The sequence below is a fragment of the Ochotona princeps genome, chromosome 3, assembly GCF_030435755.1.
Source record: "Ochotona princeps isolate mOchPri1 chromosome 3, mOchPri1.hap1, whole genome shotgun sequence".
Taxonomy (NCBI): domain Eukaryota; kingdom Metazoa; phylum Chordata; class Mammalia; order Lagomorpha; family Ochotonidae; genus Ochotona; species Ochotona princeps.
This window is the reverse complement of record NC_080834.1, coordinates 30,826,139-30,846,280: the sequence shown is the minus strand read 5'-3', so window position 1 is coordinate 30,846,280 and position 20,142 is coordinate 30,826,139. Positions and strand designations below refer to the sequence as shown.

The following is a 20,142-nucleotide window of genomic DNA, read 5'->3' as shown; positions in this document are numbered from 1 at the left end:
TGTTACATTCTGCTAAGTTACATTACTGCAAATGAGTGCTGTTTAGCTGTTTAAATAACCCACTGTTGTTTTTCCTTAGCACCGACAGGCCACGTTCAGAACTGTCAGTTCCTTGATGATAGAATTCTACAGTGCATAAAGCAGTATGCTGACAAGATTCAGTCTGGTGTTCTGAATACTTCCAAGCTTCTCAAAGAACTGCTTTCTTGGAAAGTCCTCAGCACAGAAAACTATACAACCTGTTTCTCCAGCAAAAACTTTCTAAATGAAGCAGTGGACTATGTCATTCGTCACTTGGTTCAAGAAAAGAACAGAGTAAAAACAAGGATATTTCTCCATGTCTTGAGTGAGCTTAAAGAAGTGGAGCCCAAATTAGCCACCTGGATCCAGAAACTAAACGGCTTTGGTATGTCCTTTGAATATTCTAGAATGCAGACATGAGCCTCTGAATCTTCATTTTGCTGTCATATCATACTTTTTAAACACAGTACTAAAATTTGCATGGTTAAAAATTCTCGCCACTACCAAACCTCTTGGTGTTCTGTGACTAGGTTACATTTTTTTCAAAAGGCATTAGCAGATCGTGGTCAGCTGGTGAGGAAACCCTGACCTGTTTGCTGCTGAGCTGCTTGTAAATGTGTGCATGATGGGAACAGTGGGCATCACTTCCTGTGAGCAACACACCTCGAGTCTGCAGTCCCTGGGAGGGCTTTCGGGGGTGATAAAGACAATCTCAAGTTCAGAGAGTTTGAATGAAAATGTAGGGGAAGAATAGAAGTAAATAATTATTTAAAATCACCTTGGGCAAATCTGTGAAAGTTAAGAGGAACATACCGTGGGATTGGGCGTGGCTGTTGTGAGTCATAGCATTGTGCAACTTTGATGCACAGCTCCCACTTTCTGACCTGGGTAGGAGAAGACAAGGCTGAGGAAAGGCTCCATGCAGCCTCTTCCCGAGAGCGTGCGTGGCCTGCACAAACTAACTGCAGATGCTTTGGCTGCTTACCAGAGAGCTGTGTCTGTGTGACCAGGATGACAGCTGGCTTAGCACAGTCGATGAGTAGGTTAGCTGACCAAGAGGGGTGGGGAGGACACAAACAAGTGGCCAGACCTCTCCACAGCGGGGCTCCTCCAATAGTCACCCCTGTCTACTGCATGAGGTGTTGAGACGTGGGGCTGTAGGAATCCTAAGGCTGCAGGGAAGCTACCCAATGATGCTTGCCAATTTCTGTGAGCAGAGACAGAGAGATGGCAGCAAGCTCAGTGTTCCCGCTTTGGGCATAGCTCTCCAAAGGCTTGTGGCCTCAGGAAGGAACTCTGAAGTGGAAAGATGGCCACTAGTGTCCATCAGTTGTGTAAGTTCTAAAGCTATTGCTTACTTTTTATCAGCTTGAGTCACTTGTTGCCTTAAGTTTCATGGCCAAGAGTGCCAGCCAGTGTTCTTTCAAGCCGGCAAATAGGAATAATCCATGTTTATTCTGAGAATCAGAAGTGTGGTTTTACTGAGTAAGTATGTGTGCTTGATAGCTTCTATTTAAAGTTGTAGAAGTTCAGGAATCTTCATTGGTAAGGCTGTTACTGTAGTCTTTACATGTTTCATTTATAAAATGCCTCACAATTCCTGGAATTTTACTTCTCATAAAGAAATAATGACACCCAATCATATGTGTATTTAAGAGAAGCCAGTGTGGGTCTGACGAGAAAGCCTAGTAGCTAAAGTCCTCATCTTGCATGCACTGGGATCCCGTATGGGCACTGGTTTGTGTCCCAGCATCCCTGCTTTCCACCCAGCTCCCTGCTTGTGGCCTGCAGATACAGACAAGGACAGCCCAAAGCCTTGGGATCCTGTACCCGCGTGGGAGACCTGGAAGAGCTCCTGGCTCCTGGCTTCAGGTTGGCTCAGTTCTGGCCATTGTGGTCACTTGGGTTATGAACCATCGGACAGAAGATCTTCCTCTCTGTCTCTCCTCCTTTCTGTGCCTCTGACTTTCCAATAAAAATAAATAAAATCTTTTTTTTTAAAAAAAAGAGAAGGCAGCTTATATGTTTAGCAAAAGATGGAGGAAGACAAAAACAGCACAAATGAGAGAATGAACATTTCAGTAGTGAACATGATCTGAGCCTTATGTGGAGATGTGAATTTGCTATTTCTGAAATCTTGAATTGAATTTTGTGTGTAAAGATGGTAGTTTCTCATTTAGCATGGTCCCTGGAAGAAGTAGCATGTCCAGGGTCACGCTGACTGAGCCATCTAGGCAGCCTTGAGAACTCTGGAGCCAGGCAGGAGGAGTGCTGGGGAGTTGAACCAAGCTCCTGTTGCTGAGGAGCACTCACTAGGAGTCTGTTCTCAAGTATTTAAACATTTCTTCTGGAAATGCAGTCCAGCCACAGGGGAGCCACTTTCAGAGAAGTAACCCTGACTAAATGTGTCATTTTTCTCCTCTGACTTAGGCTTTGTTTTCATTCCAGGCTTAGACGCCACAGGACATTTTCTTTCTCGTTACCGAGCGTCCCTTAAAGAGCTCGATTTTAGCATCCTCCCTTTCCTGTGGAGTGAGAAATATGGCCATAAGCTGAAGTCCATCCAGGGGAAGCAGCTGGATTACTTCTGCCAGCCCACGTCATTGAAGGAAGCACGCTGCTTAATATGGCTGCTCGAAGAACACAGAGACAAGTTCCCGGCCCTCCACAGTGCTTTAGATGAGTTCTTTGATATAATGGGTATGTGGACCAAATTTAGATTCTATTTAATATTAGGGGAAGATAAGCTGTGAGGGATCTGGTTTATTTAAATACTTTACAGAGTGGTGTCATGGTATGATCTGTTTCCCTGGGGGAAGATGGTAGTTGATGATAGTGATTTTTTTATATGAAACTTATTAAGCTTAGTTTAAGATAACTCAGGCACGTTTGTTAACCTAGCTATACACCCATTCTGAGATACCTTTGACAGTATCTGTTCCCATTTTAGATACGTTTGACAGCATCGTGGCAAAGATTGCATATTAAATGGATGGAATGTATTCATTCAAAAGCAGTTTGATTTGTAGCATTCAAAAAAATAATGGGTGATGTTTGCAGAATATACAACAAATAACACCTCTGTTTTAATGGGATGAGCCTAGAACTGGGGGGTCACAAAAGTTGGGCTGTGGCACAGCTTCCTTACGGACATGTCTTCATTTTACTCCTCACCAAACCATCTGTCTTCCCACAGATAGCCGCTGTACTATACTACGGAAACAAGACAGCGGGGAAACTCCAGTAAGTCACTTTCTCACATGGATGCAGGCTGTAGCTTTTATCCGCCTCAGGAGGGGTGGACCCAGGCGGTGCTGGCTAACGTCACGGAGGTGTTTCAGAACCTAATTGCGGGCCCTTCTGGGAAGCGCGTCCTGCCTCATTAGAAAAGTCTGTGCGGGGCTTCCTCTTGCAGTGGCGAAGACCAGACTCCGGTGCTTGCTAGATTCAGCAGTTTCCATAAAGTTTCACAGCTAACAAGTGTAAACCTCCTTTGGAACGAAAATACAAGAATTTTGTTTTGAGTGACTCTAAATTAAAGTTAAAAATAATTCCCGACTTTTCCTTCCTAAGTTGTAATTGCTAGAAATTCATGCAGCTTAGGAAGGCAACTCAGTAGAGAGAGGAGTAGCATTGTGGCAGTTTTTGAAATGCAAGCCTCTTGTTTCTTGACCCTGCAGATCAGATCAGCTGTTTAAATGTGAGATTCTGTCATAATCTGTTGGGTGAATATTGCCTGTGTGTCCCGCGCTCTGGCCAAATGCAGGGGTCTGATTAAACCAAATCAGAAAAGGAATATCAGAAAATTGTCATCATACATAAAATCAAAATTACTTAAAAGTCTGACTACTTACTTAACATAAAAAAGTTGTTGCAGATTAAGTTAAAATGTTAGAACAAATCTTCAAAATAAAATGAAAAAAAATGTTAGAACAGTTTTAGTTGTAATCTTTTAAGCATCATCAGACTTTTTCTTATTTTCTGTTATAAATTATAGCATATAATTTTCTTTTACATTATTTTAAACATTTTATATATATTAAACTTTTAATTAGTCTGAAAATATGGTTTACATTGAGTTTCATGATGCTGTTATTGGAGTATTTGTTGATTTTTCTTTTCTCATTTTTTAGTTAAGTTCTACTAAGGTGAAAAACAAAGGCAAGAAAAAGAAGCCAAAAGATTCAAAGGTATGGTGTTTTCTGTATTAATTTTTTTTTTAAAGATTTATTCATTTTATTACAGCCAGATATACAGAGAGGAGGAGAGACAGAGAGGAAGATCTTCCGTCCAATGATTCACTCCCCAAGTGAGCCGCAACGGGCTGGTGCGCGCCGATCCGGAGCTGGGAACCAGGAACCTCTTCCGGGTCTCCCACACGGGTGCAGGGTCCCAATGCATTGGGCCGTCCTCAACTGCTTTCCCAGGCCACAAGCAGGGAGCTGGATGGGAAGTGGAGCTGCCGGGATTAGTACCGGCGCCCATATGGGATCCCAGGGCTTTCAAGGTGAGGACTTTAGCCGCTAGGCCACGCCGCCAGGCCCTTCTGTATTAATTTTTTATGTAAACTGCCCAAATTGATTTTTAATATATAAAATAGATTAAAGATTAACAAATTCTTGAAATATGTTGAAACATTTTCAAAGGAAAAACTTTCTACGTTTCAGATGTATTTTGGCAGTCTTCTGTGTTATAAACAAATATAAGTTAAACATTGTCCTTTCCCTCTTCCCCCAAGAGTCTATTTATTTGGAAGAAGTTACAGAAAGACAGAAAGATGGATCTGCTGCCAGATGGCTACATTGGCTGGGGCTGGGGAGGTGGAAACCAGGAGCCAGGAGCTTCTTCCTGGTCTCCCACATGGAGAGCAGGAGCCCAAGGACTTAGGCCGTCCTCCACTGCTTTCCCTAGGTCGTCCTTAGCAGGAACTGGAGTGAAAGAAGAGCAGCTGGGACTTGAACCAGCATCCAGATGGGATGCCAGTGTTGTAGGTGGTGGCAGCTTTATCCACAACACCACAGTGTGAGCCCCTATTTATTCATTTTTGAGAGACAGAGAAAGAGAACCCGCGTGCTGGTTCACTCCCAGATGCTTACGAGAGCCAAGGCTGGGAAGCAGAAACTCAGCTCAGGAGGCTTCAGTTCTGCCTTGCAGGTCTGTGTTAGCAGGAAGCCAGAGCCAGGGACTGAACCCAGGCACTGTGATCCCAACCAGCATGTTAAATGCTAGGTCATTAAGCTACTTCAAGACTCTTCGACTCTGTCCTGTTCTTTTGTGTTACAGAGATTTTAGAGTGCAGATACTGTTATAACATAGGAATCTCTGGGTAGTCATAGAGCAAAATCCCAAAGGCAGCTTTGGAGTTCAGCAGGACTGGGTTCACTTCTTGGTTCCATCAGTTATGACCTGTGTGATCTTGGGCCTGTAGAACAACTATAACAGTGCTATTAATAAATGATGGAGGACTGTGCTTGCAAGCTGCTGCCTGTGATATCATTGATCCCGTCGGTGCTGGTTCAAGTCCTGCCTGCTGCACTTAACGTACAGCTTCCCTAATGTGCCTGGGAAGGCAGTGGAACATGGCCTGTGTTCTTGGGCCCTTGCCACCCAGGTGGAGCCCCTGGCTCCTGGCTCCTGGCTTCAGCCTTGCTCGGACCTGATTCTTGTGGCCATATGAGAAGTGAACCAGTGTCTATCATTCTGTCTTCCAAATAAAACTTTAATCAAATAATGAATGCTAGTCATCATAAAAATCTCAGAATTAGTAGAATATTTTCCATTTTCTCATCTAAGGTTCTACTCCAAACCTATGGGATAATACAAAGGGTGTTATTTTTCAGTCTCCTGTGGATTCTTAATGACTTACATTGGGAGGAAAGAGGGACCAGGCAAGAGGGAAGTAACTTGGTTTGTTGATTTTTTTTTTTGAGAGATATATTTATTTTTATTGCAAAGTCAGATATACAGAGAGGAGGAAAGACAGAGAGGAAGATCCTCCATCCAATGATTCACTCCCCAAGTGGCCGCAATGGCTGGAGCTGAGCTAATCTGAAGGCAGGAGCCAGGAGCTCCCCCGAGTCTCCCACGTGGGTACGGGGTCCCAAGGATTTGGGCCGTCCTCGCCTGTATCTGCAAGCCACAAGCAGGGAGCTGGGTGGGAAGCAAGGCCACTGGGACTAGAACCGGCGACCACTTGGGATCACATCGTGCACAAGATGAGGACTTTAACCACTACACCATCGCACCATGCGCGGAGTAACTTAGTTTTACAGAAGGGTGAGAGTTACTTGAGAGTTCCAATAAAACTTAGACCTTTAGTTAGCTAAATTGGGCTTTTAAATCAAGTGACATTTAATTGTCTTGCATATTGGAAAATACCCTAAATGTCAATTTGAGCTTTTTCTAACTGTTGAATCTGAGATCACGCTGTGGTCTTTTTGACAAAATGTAGATACATCTTTCATACATTGCAGTTAGTATGTGTGTTTATTTAAGTATTCATCAGTTTGAGTGGTAATGTTTTTCTGTCATGGATTTTGAGGAAGAAAATCATTGTCATTTTTCTCTCTCAATCCAGCCTATGCTGGTTGGGTCTGGAAAAACTTCAGTCACACCAAACAATGAGACTGCCACTTCGGGGGAAGACCGTAAGTAAGTACAGTTTCTAACTTTTGCTTCATTTTAACCCACATTTCCACTGGTGGGTGGTTTCAGTGTAACATAGTGCACGTCTGTGTTTTGTTAACGGGGTCCCTCGTCCAGCAAGTGAAGCTCCGATACAGGTGCTTGCTCTTATGAGGATTTATTGAAGGACAAACTAATTACATAACATAACAAAACAAGAAATCCAAGTATAATACAGAAGGGCAGTAACTACAGCATATTTACAGGCTTCCTCTTCTACTGCTACTACTACTACTCTACCACTACTCCTCTTTGTTCTTCTCCTTCTTTGTTCTCTCTCAAACTTAGGTTAAAACCCTATCAACAGCCAATCCCAACAGGGCTGCTTGGCCAAGCATCAAACACACCAATCACAGCCTTGATCACGCACACACACTCCAATCACAACTCTGATCACGTGCACACCATGCAGACTGCAAGAGACCTTGAACCAATCTTCTGCAACTTCCTAAAACTTGTTTACTGCCTTTGTGCCGTGAGAAGACAATAACAAGCGCCATCTTGGGGCAAAGTCCCGCTCTCCACATTTTGTGACTCAAACTTCCCTTTGCAGAGATACCCATCTGTTATCCCAACCTGCCGTTATGCCTCCTGGTTGAATTTATGACTCAGTTTTAGACTTTAGACCTGAGGAATTCAGTTAAACTGTTAACATTGCAGGATGATGAAATTCATTCCTTAAGTATATATTGAGAACCTCCTAATGCAAGGCACTATGGGAGAATCCAAGGAGAATGTCTAGAAAATAAGCTTGTAAATATTCAGTGGAAATAACATCCTATTGATAATTAAAGCTTTTCTGCTTTAGTACAGATATTTTGGCAGCTGTGTAAAATGTTATAGTTTAACCTTATACATTTGATAAAACTGAATTTGTTTTTTAAGATCTATTTTATTTTTTATTGGAAAGTCAGATATAGAGAGAAGAGAGAGAGAGAGAGGAAGATGTTCCATCCGTTGATTAACTCCCCAAGTGGTCGCAATGGCCGGAGCTGCACCAATCCGAAGCCAGGAGCCAGGAGCCTCTTCTGGGTTTCCCACGTGGCTACATGGTCCCAAGGCTTTGGGCCACCCTCAACTGCTTTTCCAGGCCACAAGCAGGGAGCAGGATAGGAAGTGGGCCACCAGGATTAGAACCAATGCCCTTATGGAATCCTGGCAGATCTCTCTTGTCACTCTGCTTTGCAAATAAATCTTCAAACAAAGAGTACTGAGTAGCAATACCCTTTTGTATCATTTTCTTCCATGAGACTACTTTCAACATTTGTTAATTGAGATAAAAGGTGAATTAACTTTGCAGCCATTTCCATGAATTCTTTAAATGGAGGAATTCTTTTACATTATTAAATCATAATAGTAGCCTGTCTTTGGGCTCTGCAATAATATTCTGTAAGCTGGGTGTCTTACAAGTGGCAGACATTGATTTCTTATGGTTCTGGTGTGTGGGAAGTTCCAGGTCTGTGTTAGAGTAGCTTGGTGTGTGGTGAGGGTCCCTTCCTGGTGTAGGTGTGTGCTCACACGATCAGTGTTAGAGTGGCTTGGTGTCTGGTGAGGCTCCCTTCCTGGTGTGTAGGTGTGTGCTCCCACGGCCAGTGTTAGAGTGGCTTGGTGTCTGATGAGGGTCCCTTCCTGGTGTAGGTGTGTGCTCACACACGTGCTCACACAGTGGAAGGGGCAGGGGAGTTCTCTGTACTCTTCTTCTCCTTTTAAAGATTTATTTGTTTTCATTGGAAAGGCAGATTTACAGAGAGAGAATGCAGTGATCTTCCATTCACTGGTTCCCTCCCCAAATGACTGCAACAGACAGAGCTGGACAAAGCTAGGCTAATCCAAAGCCAGGAGGCCGTAAGTTCTTTTGGGTCTCCCACATAGATACAGTGGCTCAAGTACTTGGTCTGTCTTTTGCTGCTCCAAGGTGCATGAGCAGGGAGCTGGATCAGAAGTGGAGCAGCCTGGACACAGTCTGGAGCCCGCATAGGATATAGCGTCAGCACAGCACTGGCTCCTGGATTCTTTTTAAGGACACAAATCCCACTAGTGATTTGCCAGGAATACAAAGATGACTAATGAGGCTTCTGCTCTCAAGATCTAATCAAGTTCCAGATATCTCCCACTTCGACAGCCCCGCATGGGTGATTGGGTTTCACCCTGAGAACTTTGAGGGAGACACAGCATTCAGGCTGACACTCAGCTTGACACTCACTTGTGCCATGTGAATTAGAACTTCATACTCAGACTGAGTGCAGTTCTGATGAGGCAAAGAACTTACTTGACCTGCCCTAGGAGACAGGTGCAGTGTTTAAGGCCACCGTGTAGATAAGGAGGCAGGTTGTGTGGTTAAATAGATTTGCCAAGAATACAAAGATGACAGCAGAGCCTGGATTTAAATGTGCAGTGTGGCTTTACAGTACACATTCAAACTACTTCATCTTTTTCGAGTGCTAAGATATTTTACTTCTCTTAAATTTTTTGCTAGTACCTTTTACCAGTCTCAGGCTAACTTAATTTCGTAGCAATTACTATAAAATCTTCATTTTTTTGTCTTAAGTTTCTAAAAAGCTACAATCAAGACAACATTGATCTTTTCAAAAGATTTTAGTTGTAAAAATAAAAGTTTGCAGAAAGGTGGATCATTGATTAAAAGTGTCTGCTCAGAGTGTCGTGTGTAAGGTATCCCCTGATCGTAATTGTGGATGAGTAACTTTTCTGTATTATAATACCTGGCAACATATTTTTAGTAATGTGATATTGTGCATTTGCTTTGTTTCCATTCAATATTATTTTGATTCACCCAAAAGTTAATTCTTGACACATGTTTTTTTTCCCCACCAGGCGCAGTTCAGGCTCTGCTGGCCCGTTTGCTGTGCCTGCCCATCTTCGGCAAGACGTGGAAGAGTTTGAAGCTCTCTATGACCAGCACAGTAATGAATATGTTGTTCGCAACAAGAAGGTGTGGGAAATTAACCCAAAGCAAAAATCTTCCACTCTATATGAGTAAGTAGGTTGGGTCCCCATTGCTATGGCTGCTGTTTTTTTTTTTTTATTGGAAGATTTATTTTATTTTTATTTGAAAGTCACATACACAGAACGGAGACAGAGAAGATCTTCCATCCACTGATTCACTCCCCAAGCAGCTGCAGTGGCCAGAACTGAGCCGATCCAAAGCCAGGAGCCTCTTCCAGGTCTCCCATGTGGGTGCAGGGTTCCAGGGCCGTGGGCCGTCCTCCACTGCTTTCCCAGGCCACAAGCAGGGAGCTGGATGGGAAGCAGGACCGCTGGGACATGAGCCAGTGTCTGTTGGGATCCCGGCGTGTGCAAGGCGAGGACTTTAGGTACTAGGCTCCCTCACCAGGCTGCCATCGCTGCTGTTTTAAGCTGAAGGTATCAGTGAAAGGTCAGAGGATCTTTAATTTACTCCTCACATTTATTAAAGGACTCACTGCTTCAGAACCACTGAACCACTGCTTCAGAAAACATCGTCAATGCTTCTGTCATGTGTCACACAAAGTTAACTCACGATTTCTAATGCTTAAATTTACAATCCTAGTGAGTATTGGCTTTGTCAGTTTGAGTCACTCCTGTAAAATAGACACTTCTTACTAAAACTCACCTGGTGCTCTCCAGGAGAAGCAGTGAAGAACCATGGGGTGCTCCGATCCCACCTTTGCAGTGTAGGCAGGTGCATTTGGTATCTCGCCATTCCAGTGACCAGGTGGCGGGGATCGCTGTTCAGCTGGGAAATTGCACAGGGAGAGAGCAGGGCTCTGTTTTGTTAGGTAATTGGCTTCCTTTTTAAAGTTTTCACTAACATAAAGAGAATAGATATATACTTCACAGGAACAGTCCTAAGAGGATAATACTTCCTTCCTTCCCTTTTTCAATCTATTTTCTTCCTTTCTTTAAGTTTGCAAAATCTTACTGTAGGCATTGAGGATGCTTTTGTGGTGCTGTGGGTTATCGTGCTGTCTAACATGCCAGCATCACTTACGAGAGCTGGTTCAAGTCTTGGCTGCTCCACTTCTGATCCTGCTCGTGGGCCTAGGAAAGCAGTCATAGATGGCCCAGTCACCTGGGCCGTGCCACCCATTTGACAGATCCAGGTGGAGTTAGAGGCTCCTGGCTTTGTCCTGGCCGTCTGTATAGTGTACTGGTGAATGAAAGCTCTCTCTCTGTCAAATAACTGAACATACCTTACTAAAAAAATGAAACAGAAGTATGTATGAAACTGATTTTCGCGAGAATAAGATGGGAATACTATTTTATTTTTGAAATGTGTATTTGTTTGAGAGGCAAAGTGAGAGTGAGAGAGAAAATGTACTCCTATCTTCTTTTTGACCCTCCAAATGTCTTCAACAGTTAGGGCTTGGATAAGTTGAGCTAGAGCTGCAAGCCCAGTATGCAATCCAGAACTCTGCTAAAGCTGTTTCCTGGGCCGTTGCTGCCGCCTCCCAGGGTAGAACAGGAATGCTGTTCCCTGGGCTGTTGCTGTTGCCTGCCAGGGTCTGCATTAATGGAAGTCTGGAATAAGGAGCCTACGTTGAAGCCAGGTGTTTGGTTGTAGGGTACAGGCATCCTGACCACTATCTTAACTGTTAAACTAAACACACATTCTCAGATTACTTTTTTAAAATGCTTTTTCCTGGGCCTGGTGTGGTAGCCTGGCAGCTGAAGTTCTCGCCTTGTATGTGCCAGGAGTCCATATGGGCTCCAGTTCTAATCCCAGTGGCCCCGCTTCTCATCCAGCTCCCTGCTTATGGCCTGAGAAAGCAGTTGAGGGTGGCCCAAAGCCTTGGGGCCCTGTGCTCATGTGGAGGACCCAGGGGAGCTTCCTGACTTTGGATCAGCTGAGCTCTGGCCGTTGCAGCTACTTGGAGAGTGAATCAGCGGATGGAGGATCTTCCTCTCTGTTTCTTCTTCTGTCTGTATATCTGCCTTTCCAATAAATATAAATATTTTTTTAAAAAAAAATGCCTTTCCCAGGACTGGCAACAACATGCATTGCCCTTCACAATGCCCATCTTTAGTTATTTAACATATTAATGATTATGTCAAGTGATGAAATGTTGTAAGTACATGTAGAAACAGGTATTGGTATACACAATAGCTATTAGTATCTCTGAGGAATTTGCTTTCTTAAAATATTTTTTACTCCTGTCATATATTCATGTATAGCACTTAATTCTTTATCTCTCTTGTTTTTAATTGGTTTGAGAAATAGAAGAGCGGGTCAGTCACAGGGAGAGGAAGCTCGCATATGTAGGTATTTCACATTCCTACAGGTTCTCCAGAAGCGTGACTGGTGGCCGTCGCCTGAGCCTCACAGTCATGATGCTTATTGCTCCTGTGCTGGAGTACCTTCCTTTCCTGTGCTCACTGTTGCTTCACTGTGACATTCCTGATTTAATTTTCTTACGCCAGGTAGAAAACTGTATTTTCTTAATAAGATTTTAATACCATTCACCAATTATTTTACTGTAGTTTAATGGCAGCTTAACAGTGACTGAAAATGTGTTTGAACAGGTGGTGGCGATAGCTGATGTTATTTGTGCCAAGACATCAAAATCCTAAAAAGGGTTACTCAACCAGCGATTTAGTTCTCTCATCTTACCTTCCTTTGTCCCGTTTACTGCTGGACAAGCCTCCTGACAGTCTTAGAACAAAGCCACCCTTAACCTTAGTTGGCACACAAAAAAAAAGTGCACATAGAGATTTCAAGGGTGCAAGCGATTCTAAGAAGAAAATAGTCATTAGAATCCTTAGAATGGGGCCCGGCGGCATGGCTTAGCGGCTAAAACTCCTTGCCTTGAACAGGCCGGGATCCCATATGGGCGCCGGTTTTAGTACCGGCAGCTCCACTTCCCATCCAGCTCCGGCGTGTGGCCTGGGAAAGCAGTTGAGGACAGCCCAATGCTTTGGGATCCTGCACCCATGTGGGAGACCTGGAGGAAGCTCCTGGCTCCTGGTTTCGGATCGGCACAGCACTGGCCATTGCGGCCGCTTGGGGAGTGAATGATCGGACGGAAGATCTTCCTCTCTGTCTGTCCTCCTCTCTGTATATCTGACTTTGAGATAAGAATAAATAAATGTTAAAAAAAAAAAAGAATCCTTAGAGTGGACTTTGGGTGACTTGTAAGTGTTCCCAGCAGCAGCAGAGAGCGGTGTTTGGGCCTTATCTAAGCATTGGTTACTCTGAAGTCAGTTGTTCTACTTGTCGTAGCAGTTACCTGCAGCAGCATCTGTACAAAATTGAGCTTCCTTTGTTCCAAGGAAGCATTGTTCTTTTTCTTTTTAAAAAGATTTCTTTATTTTATTACGAAGTCAGATATACAGAGAGGAGGAGAGACAGAGAGGAAGATCTTCCATCCGATGTTTCACTCCCTAAGTGAGCCGCAACAGCCGGTGCTGCACCGCTCTGAAGCCAGGAACCAGGAACCTCTTCTGGGTCTCCCACGCAGGTGCAGGGTCCCAAGGCATTGGGCCGTCCTCGACTGCTTTCCCAGGCCACAAGCAGGAAGCTGGATGGGAAGTGGAGCTGCCGGGATTAGAACCGGCGCCCATATGGGATCCCGTCGCATTCAAGGCAAGGACTTTATTGGCTAGACCACTGCATCACAACCCCGGAAGCATTGTTCTTAACTTTGGTTCCAAGCACATTGTTCCTTTTGCATTAATTTGGTTATTGAAAAAAAAAAAACCTTTTGAGATTTTTGCTTTTGAAGGCAGCTTCTTAGTGATGCCTGATATGGCTTTCATGCTAGTTGTGCCATTGTCTTAGAGTAAACACAGAATTCATTCAAAAGGAGAAGCCCGCTTGAGCCTGATAGAAAAATGAGAGAAGAAAGCAGATGTAGGCTGGAATGAACAGTTCAGAGGAGCAGTCAGGACGTTGAACTGTGTTGGTTTAATGGTGATTTTAGTCCTTCTGCCATTGTACACGCCCAAACACAAAGATTTGACTGTATCTATTGCATCCACATTCAAACAGGAATTTTTTTGAGGTTTTACTTCTTCTGTTCATTTGACATTCTTTTTTAAAGAATGTTGTTTTTAAATTTTATGTATTAATTTATTTAATTGTTTGAGCAGCAGAGGGACAGAGAGCTCCTCTCTGCTGTTTCTTTCTCCAAGTGTCTAAGGGCCAGGGCTGGGCCTGGTGGGAGCCAGTCTGGGTTTTGCACATGCACGTCAGTGAGCTGTTACTTGAGCTACATCTCTGTTGCCTCCTGGGTCAAGCATTAGCAGGAAGCTACAAGCTGAAGCACAAGTACAACTAGGAGCCAGCACTGCTCTAGGATGCTGGCATCCCAGCCAGTGTCCCAAGCGTCATGCCAGTCACACACCCTGTCAGTATCCCAAGCGCCATGGCAATCACCCACCCTGTCAGTGTCCCAAGCGCCATGCCAGTCACCCACCCTGTCAGTTGACATTCTTATTAACTATTGGTATTTTTCCTGAATAAGTTTTCTTATTAATTGATTTTAAAATAGTCTGTAAAATTATATAATTAAAATGTATAAAATATCTTCTTAATCCCATCTTTTTTTTTTCCAAAAAAATATTTTGAGGAATTATGTAAGAGTTTTGCTTATTTTATCATTGCTTCATCATGTTTGTTATAGCAGGTAGGGGCATTGAGAAAATTAAAAGTGAAATGATGTTTTGCTTTGGCAGAAAAAGCTTGTTTTTTTTTTTTTTTTTTTGAGTAAACACATACAAGTCTATCCTTATGGTAATTCTTATAAATGTGCATTTTTTTCCAAGTTACTTCTCTCAGCTGTTGGAAGAACACGGTCCCTTGGACATGAGTAACAAGATGTTCTCTGAAGAATATGAGTTTTTCCCAGAAGAAACTCGACAGATACTACAGAAAGCAGGAGGTTTAAAATCTTTTCTTCTGGGGTGCCCTCGTTTTGTTGTGATTGACAACTGTATTGCATTGAGGAAAGTTGCGTTACGACTCAAGAAAAAAAGAAAGAAGAAGAATTTTAAAGCTAAAGTGGAAGAAATTTCAAAAACAGGAGAATATTTGCAAGCCAAACTGCCACTGAATCCAGCTGCTAGGGAATTTAAACCAGATGTGAAGTCCAGCACTGTGTCTGATGTCCCCATAGCCCCAGCCTCGGAGGATGCAAAGCCCACGCCTGTGTCTGCCAGTTGCCCCCAAACAGCCTGTGCTGATGGAAAGCCCACACAGGCCTCAGAGCAGCACTCTTCCCAGCCACTTCCTGAGAATGGGCACCCCAAGGGTCCCCCCTCCAACTCTCCCAAGCACATTGTTGAGGAGACGAATCACAAGCGAGTCTCCTCACATTCTCCCAAACCAGTTTCTGAAGACATGAAACCAACCTACTGGACTCAATCCCATTTGGTCACAGGGTACTGTACCTATCTTCCTTTTCAGGGATTTGACATTACCCAGACACCACCAGCATACATAAACGTCCTACCGAGTTTGACCCAGTACACTGCCATCTACACACCTCTGCCCAGTATTGCTTCCGAGTACCAGCTGCAAAGATCAGTAGCGGCAGTGCCAGCTTTTGTAGCCAGTGACACAGCAGATAGAAATGCTGCTGTGGATTTTGAGGGTTGTCCTATGAATCCTGAGCAATCTGCCGGGCACCAGCCTCCCCTGGAGCAGTCTGTGAAGTCACAGCATAGCATGGGTGATGCTGATCTGTCCTCAAGCAAGTCTCATGGAAGGGATGGGCACTGTGCGAACCCTAGCATGTGTGAGACATGTGCAGAACATGCCAGTGAAGTGGCAGATACTCCAAAGACACAGTCGGTTGGCACACAGGTGAGACTCGCAAGAGAAGTCTTAATATGTAGCAAAGTTAAAATTCTTAAAAATGAGTCATGATGGGTAAATTTGTTAAAAGTTTTGAATTTGCTGAATATCATCTGCCTTTTGCATTCAAGTTCTGTACCAACTGAGAAATAAGGTAATTGGGTTAGCAGATGGAGCTGGGACATTTTAATAAATACACAGTAGGAAGATGTGGCTGCTGCTTTATAGAAAAGTGCATCTACTCAGTCAAGCCTGTATTGACAAGGCTCCCCAGCAGTCATGGCGTGACTGTAGGGTTTACTGCAGGGAGGGGGAAATGGGCTGACAAATGGAATAAGAGGCTGCAGCCTCTGCTGCCAAGCTAGGGGAGGAATGAGGCAGGTAAAGAAATACCCACAGGGAGAGAAGCAGGAGGTGCCTGGAGCTCTTTCCTGAGGGCACATGGAGGCTCCTCTGCAAGTGGAAACAGGGTGTGGTGGATGAGATGTTTCAGCTACCCCGCTTAAGCTTTCTGAGTGTTGTGGGAAGCTTTAAACAAAATGTTAGGTATGACGAACCAAAAGCATTTTCAGTTAAACGGATTCTGAAAGCAATTCCTTACTAATATAAATATTTACTGAAAGCACAGAACATAGTCTAAATTAGGAAAAAAAATACAAAAGACGGTTAGCATGTTTTAAAATATTACTACCTGGTGAGTTTATTTACTAGACGAATTGAGGGAAATCTAATTGAAGGGATTGTTTTGCCCTGTAGGTGTCTTGGAGCATAATACACCAAGAAGTCAACACTGAGCCGTATGAGCCTATTGAGACACAGCAGGTGAGTCAAGTTATATTATCTCTGTTAACAGAGTTTAATTATCACTGATTATTCTTGATGAGAATGATGAGGCAAAACTATCTTGGAACCAATAAAGTCCATACAAAGGAAATTGAATTTTCTTGTAGCATAGTGATTTTAAAATATAATGCTTTTATTGTTTTAATTAGTATAATGAGTATATGCATATACTAATTTATAAGTGAGCTTATTCATATGAGTTAATACAGAAAGGTATTATAAAGACTTTTACCACTTTAAATTATTGAATTAGAAATTATAGATTTATTTGTTTTTATTGGAAAGGCAGATCAGATTTACAGAGAGAAGGAGAGAAATATCTTCCATCTGTTGGTTCACTCCCCAAGAGGCCATAGCTGAACCAATCCAAACCCAGGAACCAGGAGCTTCTTCCAGGTCTCTCATGTGGATGCAGGGTCCCAAGACTTGGCTGTCCTCCACTGCTTTCCCAGACCAGAAGCAGGAAGCTGGATGGGAAGTGGAGCAGCTGGGCACCAGCTGGCACCCATATGGGATCCCAATGCGTACAAGGCACTTGGCCTTAAATTCGTTTATTTTTTTTAACCAAATGTGATAATAAGAGTTAATTAATATTTGTCAACATTCTAGTATTTTTCTCTTAAGCTAAAAGCTATCTTAAGGTGAAGCATCACTAGTATTTCCTTTTACCTTGGAGACATTGAAAAAACCAAATATGAGGAAAAAAATAATGTAGAAAAGAGGAGATAGAATTATCATCACTTACAGAGGCTGATTGTATTCTGGAAAATTTTAACCAACCAACTGAAAACCTATAACAAAGTAAGAATTCAGAGTACAAATGGATAGAAATAAATGCCTTCTCATGTACTAATAAGAGCCTGTTAGTATATTAGGACATGCCCTGTTTTCAGTAGCAGCAAATAGATAAAATACATAAGTCTATGTCAAGAAAAAAGTTGGAATGCTTTTTTATGTCTCCCACAGGAGACATAAATGAAAATGTGTTTTGTGTGCTTAGATAGGACTACCCATAATAATAATAAGATTGATTGATTTTCCCTTAGGCTTTTTAAAATTTAACACAACTGCAATGTGCAGTGATATCTATATAACAAATTAGCTCAAAATCAAGTGCCTTAAGACAAGAAGCATTTGTTTTTTCATGGCTTCTCCAGATCAGAATTCTAGGAGCAACTTAGATGGATGGTTTTGGAAATATTTCTGAGGCTGATGAGGACTTAGTCAAGGAGTGACTTGGGCTGGAAGTTCTGCTTCCAGGGTGGCTTGTTCACTTGCTCGAAGGTTAGTGCTCTCCGTGGACAGAAGGCCTCAGTTGCTCGCCCCGTGCAGCTCTGTGGAGCCCAGTGCTTGCAGGCCCTGCTTTAGGGAGCCCTGCTGCATCCCATCTTCTGAATGTCTGGATCCCATAGGGCAGCCCCGCCAGTGTGCCCAGAAATAGGAGAGCCTGTTCCAGGACATGCATACCTAGGAGGCTGCCTCCTGTTCAGGATTTACTTGGACTTAGATTGATTCCACTTCATTTGTAAAATGAGCTTCCTGAGTGGTCAAGAGAATTATGAAACTGGACATCACTTAAGTAAACTGTTGAAATAAAAGCCCTGTGGAATAGAAGAATATAGAGATTTAAGCAAAGTTCTAAATTACCAATGAGCAAAAAAGATTATTAAATACATTATATTAGGAGAAATGGGTTGCTATCTAGAAAAATATAGTTTAGATCCCTACTTCCTTGTATACACCAAAATGAAGCCCTGGCAGATCAGAAATTGAAAGGGGGGCTGGTGTTGTGGTTAGTGATTTAAGCCACCGCTTAACGAGGCAGGTATTCCACATAGTCGCTGGTTAAAGTCCTGGCTGCTCCACTTCCCATCCAGCTCACTCCTAATGGACCCCTAGGAAAGGAGTAGAAGATGGCCCAAGTACTTGGGGCCAGCAGCCATGTGGGAGAGCTGGGGAAAGTTCCTGGCTCTTGGCTTTGACCTGGCAGTGATGGTTATTTGGGGAATGAACCAACAGATGGAAGATCTGTCTGTCTGTCTCTCCCTCTGTCTGTAACTAACTTTCAAATAAAGAAATCTCTTAAAATTATTAGAAAAAAAATGAGCTGTTTATGAAAATACCTCCCCAAAGGGAAATTTTATCATTAGACCAATAACAAAAAAAAGTGTGTGTGTTTCTATACATGGTCAGTCCTAACGTGAGTGCACGCGTGCATGGCACTTGTAGATGTAAGAGCAAACGCAGGTGTTACAGCACCCCCGGCAGCTGGAGGCGCACCTGCCACACAGCACAGAGCAGATGTTACAGCACACCCAGCAGCTGGAGGCGCACCTGCCACACAGCACAGAGCAGGTGTTACAGCACACCCGGCAGCTGGAGGCTCACCTGCCACACAGCACAGAGCACTCACAGGAACCTTTCTGCGAGCGAGTAAGGGAAAGAGTAACAACCTGATCACAACAATAGGGATAAATGTGAATAAGCAATTCACAGCAAAAGAAATACTCAGGATTTTTAGACAGGTAAAATAATGCCAGCGTCACTTGCAATAATAAACTAGTTACCTGCAGGTTTTTGAAACAGTGAAATGCGAATTTCTGGGGAACGCAGTTTAGAATTTAGCTGATTGTGTGTATATATGTAACGATCAGTGAGCAAGAGTATTTGTGTATCTGTTTCACCAATGTTTATGTTAGTAGAAAGTGGGATACAGTGAAAGCATCCTTACACAGCACAGAGCACTCACAGGAACCTTAAAGGCTGCTGAAGACTGGTGTATCTTTGTAATGAGGCAGTATACCACTTAAAATGAAGCAGTTCTGTCATTACTGATTCTAGAATAATTTACAAGACCCAACATAAAGAGTTAAGTAGAAAGAAAAATAAAATTATAATTTTGTGGTATCTACTGCTTGTTTTTACAAATAACTTTATAGTTTTGCTGTGTATAAAAGAAATACAGAATAGTTAGGGTTTTTTTTCTAATGAACATTACTGAAAATTTTGAAAAAGAAATTGAAAGTCATCTGCATTCCCTTCACTCATGCTAATATTTTGACGTCCAGACTTTAAGGCCTTATTTGCACACTTACCTAGATTTAGGTGAAAGATAGACTACTTCGTGTATGTTCTACTTAAAATTTGCAATCTTCAGGCCTGGCGCTGTGGCCCATCAGCTGAAGTCCTCTCCTTGAATGCACCGGGATCCCATATGGGTGCCAGTCCTAATCCCAGCAGCTCCACTTCCCATCCAGCTCCCTGCTTGTAGCCTGGGAAAGCAGTCGAGCATGGCCCAAAGTCCTGAGACCCTGCACCCGTGTGGGAGACCCAGAAGAGGCTCCTGACCTCAGATTGGCTCAGCTCCAACCGTTGCGGTCGCTTGGGGAGTGAAACATCGTATGGAAGATCTTCCTCTCTGTCTCTCCTGTATATATATCTGCCTTTCCAATAAAAATAAACAAAAATCTTTAAAAAAATTTGCAATTTTCACACAATATAGATGGATTTTTTCCCCTGGTTGGTAAACCTAAGATGTATAGTTTTATTTTTAGTGGATATTTGGTATCCCATTAAATGTGTGAGTATTTATTTGACTGGATTCTTACTGTTGAACATTCAGAATGTGTCAGCTTTTATGCTTTTTAGTGGTGCTGTAGTGAGCATTTTTACCTGTGAATGTGTACTGAGTACAATAATTGTTGTGGAGTTCTCGTTACACTTGAAGTCAGGCTGTGTCAAATGAGACAGGGTTTTAATCCTCAAATGATCTTGTCCTCATTGTTGGGAGAATTCCTAAATGC

General features: G+C 43.0%; 1 protein-coding gene across 3 annotated transcripts in view; it reads left to right on the top strand.

Annotated features, from left to right (window-relative positions):
* TTC3 (tetratricopeptide repeat domain 3) overlaps positions 1-20,142 on the top strand; it is a 112,927-nt gene that overhangs the window by 64,533 nt on the left and 28,252 nt on the right. For all 3 annotated transcript variants that reach the window (XM_058661640.1, XM_058661638.1, XM_058661639.1), the window contains exons 27-34: positions 80-406; positions 2,470-2,721; positions 3,218-3,264; positions 4,155-4,211; positions 6,599-6,672; positions 9,538-9,699; positions 14,467-15,505; positions 16,253-16,318. In XM_058661640.1, the coding sequence (XP_058517623.1) occupies positions 80-406; positions 2,470-2,721; positions 3,218-3,264; positions 4,155-4,211; positions 6,599-6,672; positions 9,538-9,699; positions 14,467-15,505; positions 16,253-16,318 (2,024 nt within the window). The remainder of the gene's footprint in view (positions 1-79; positions 407-2,469; positions 2,722-3,217; positions 3,265-4,154; positions 4,212-6,598; positions 6,673-9,537; positions 9,700-14,466; positions 15,506-16,252; positions 16,319-20,142) is intronic.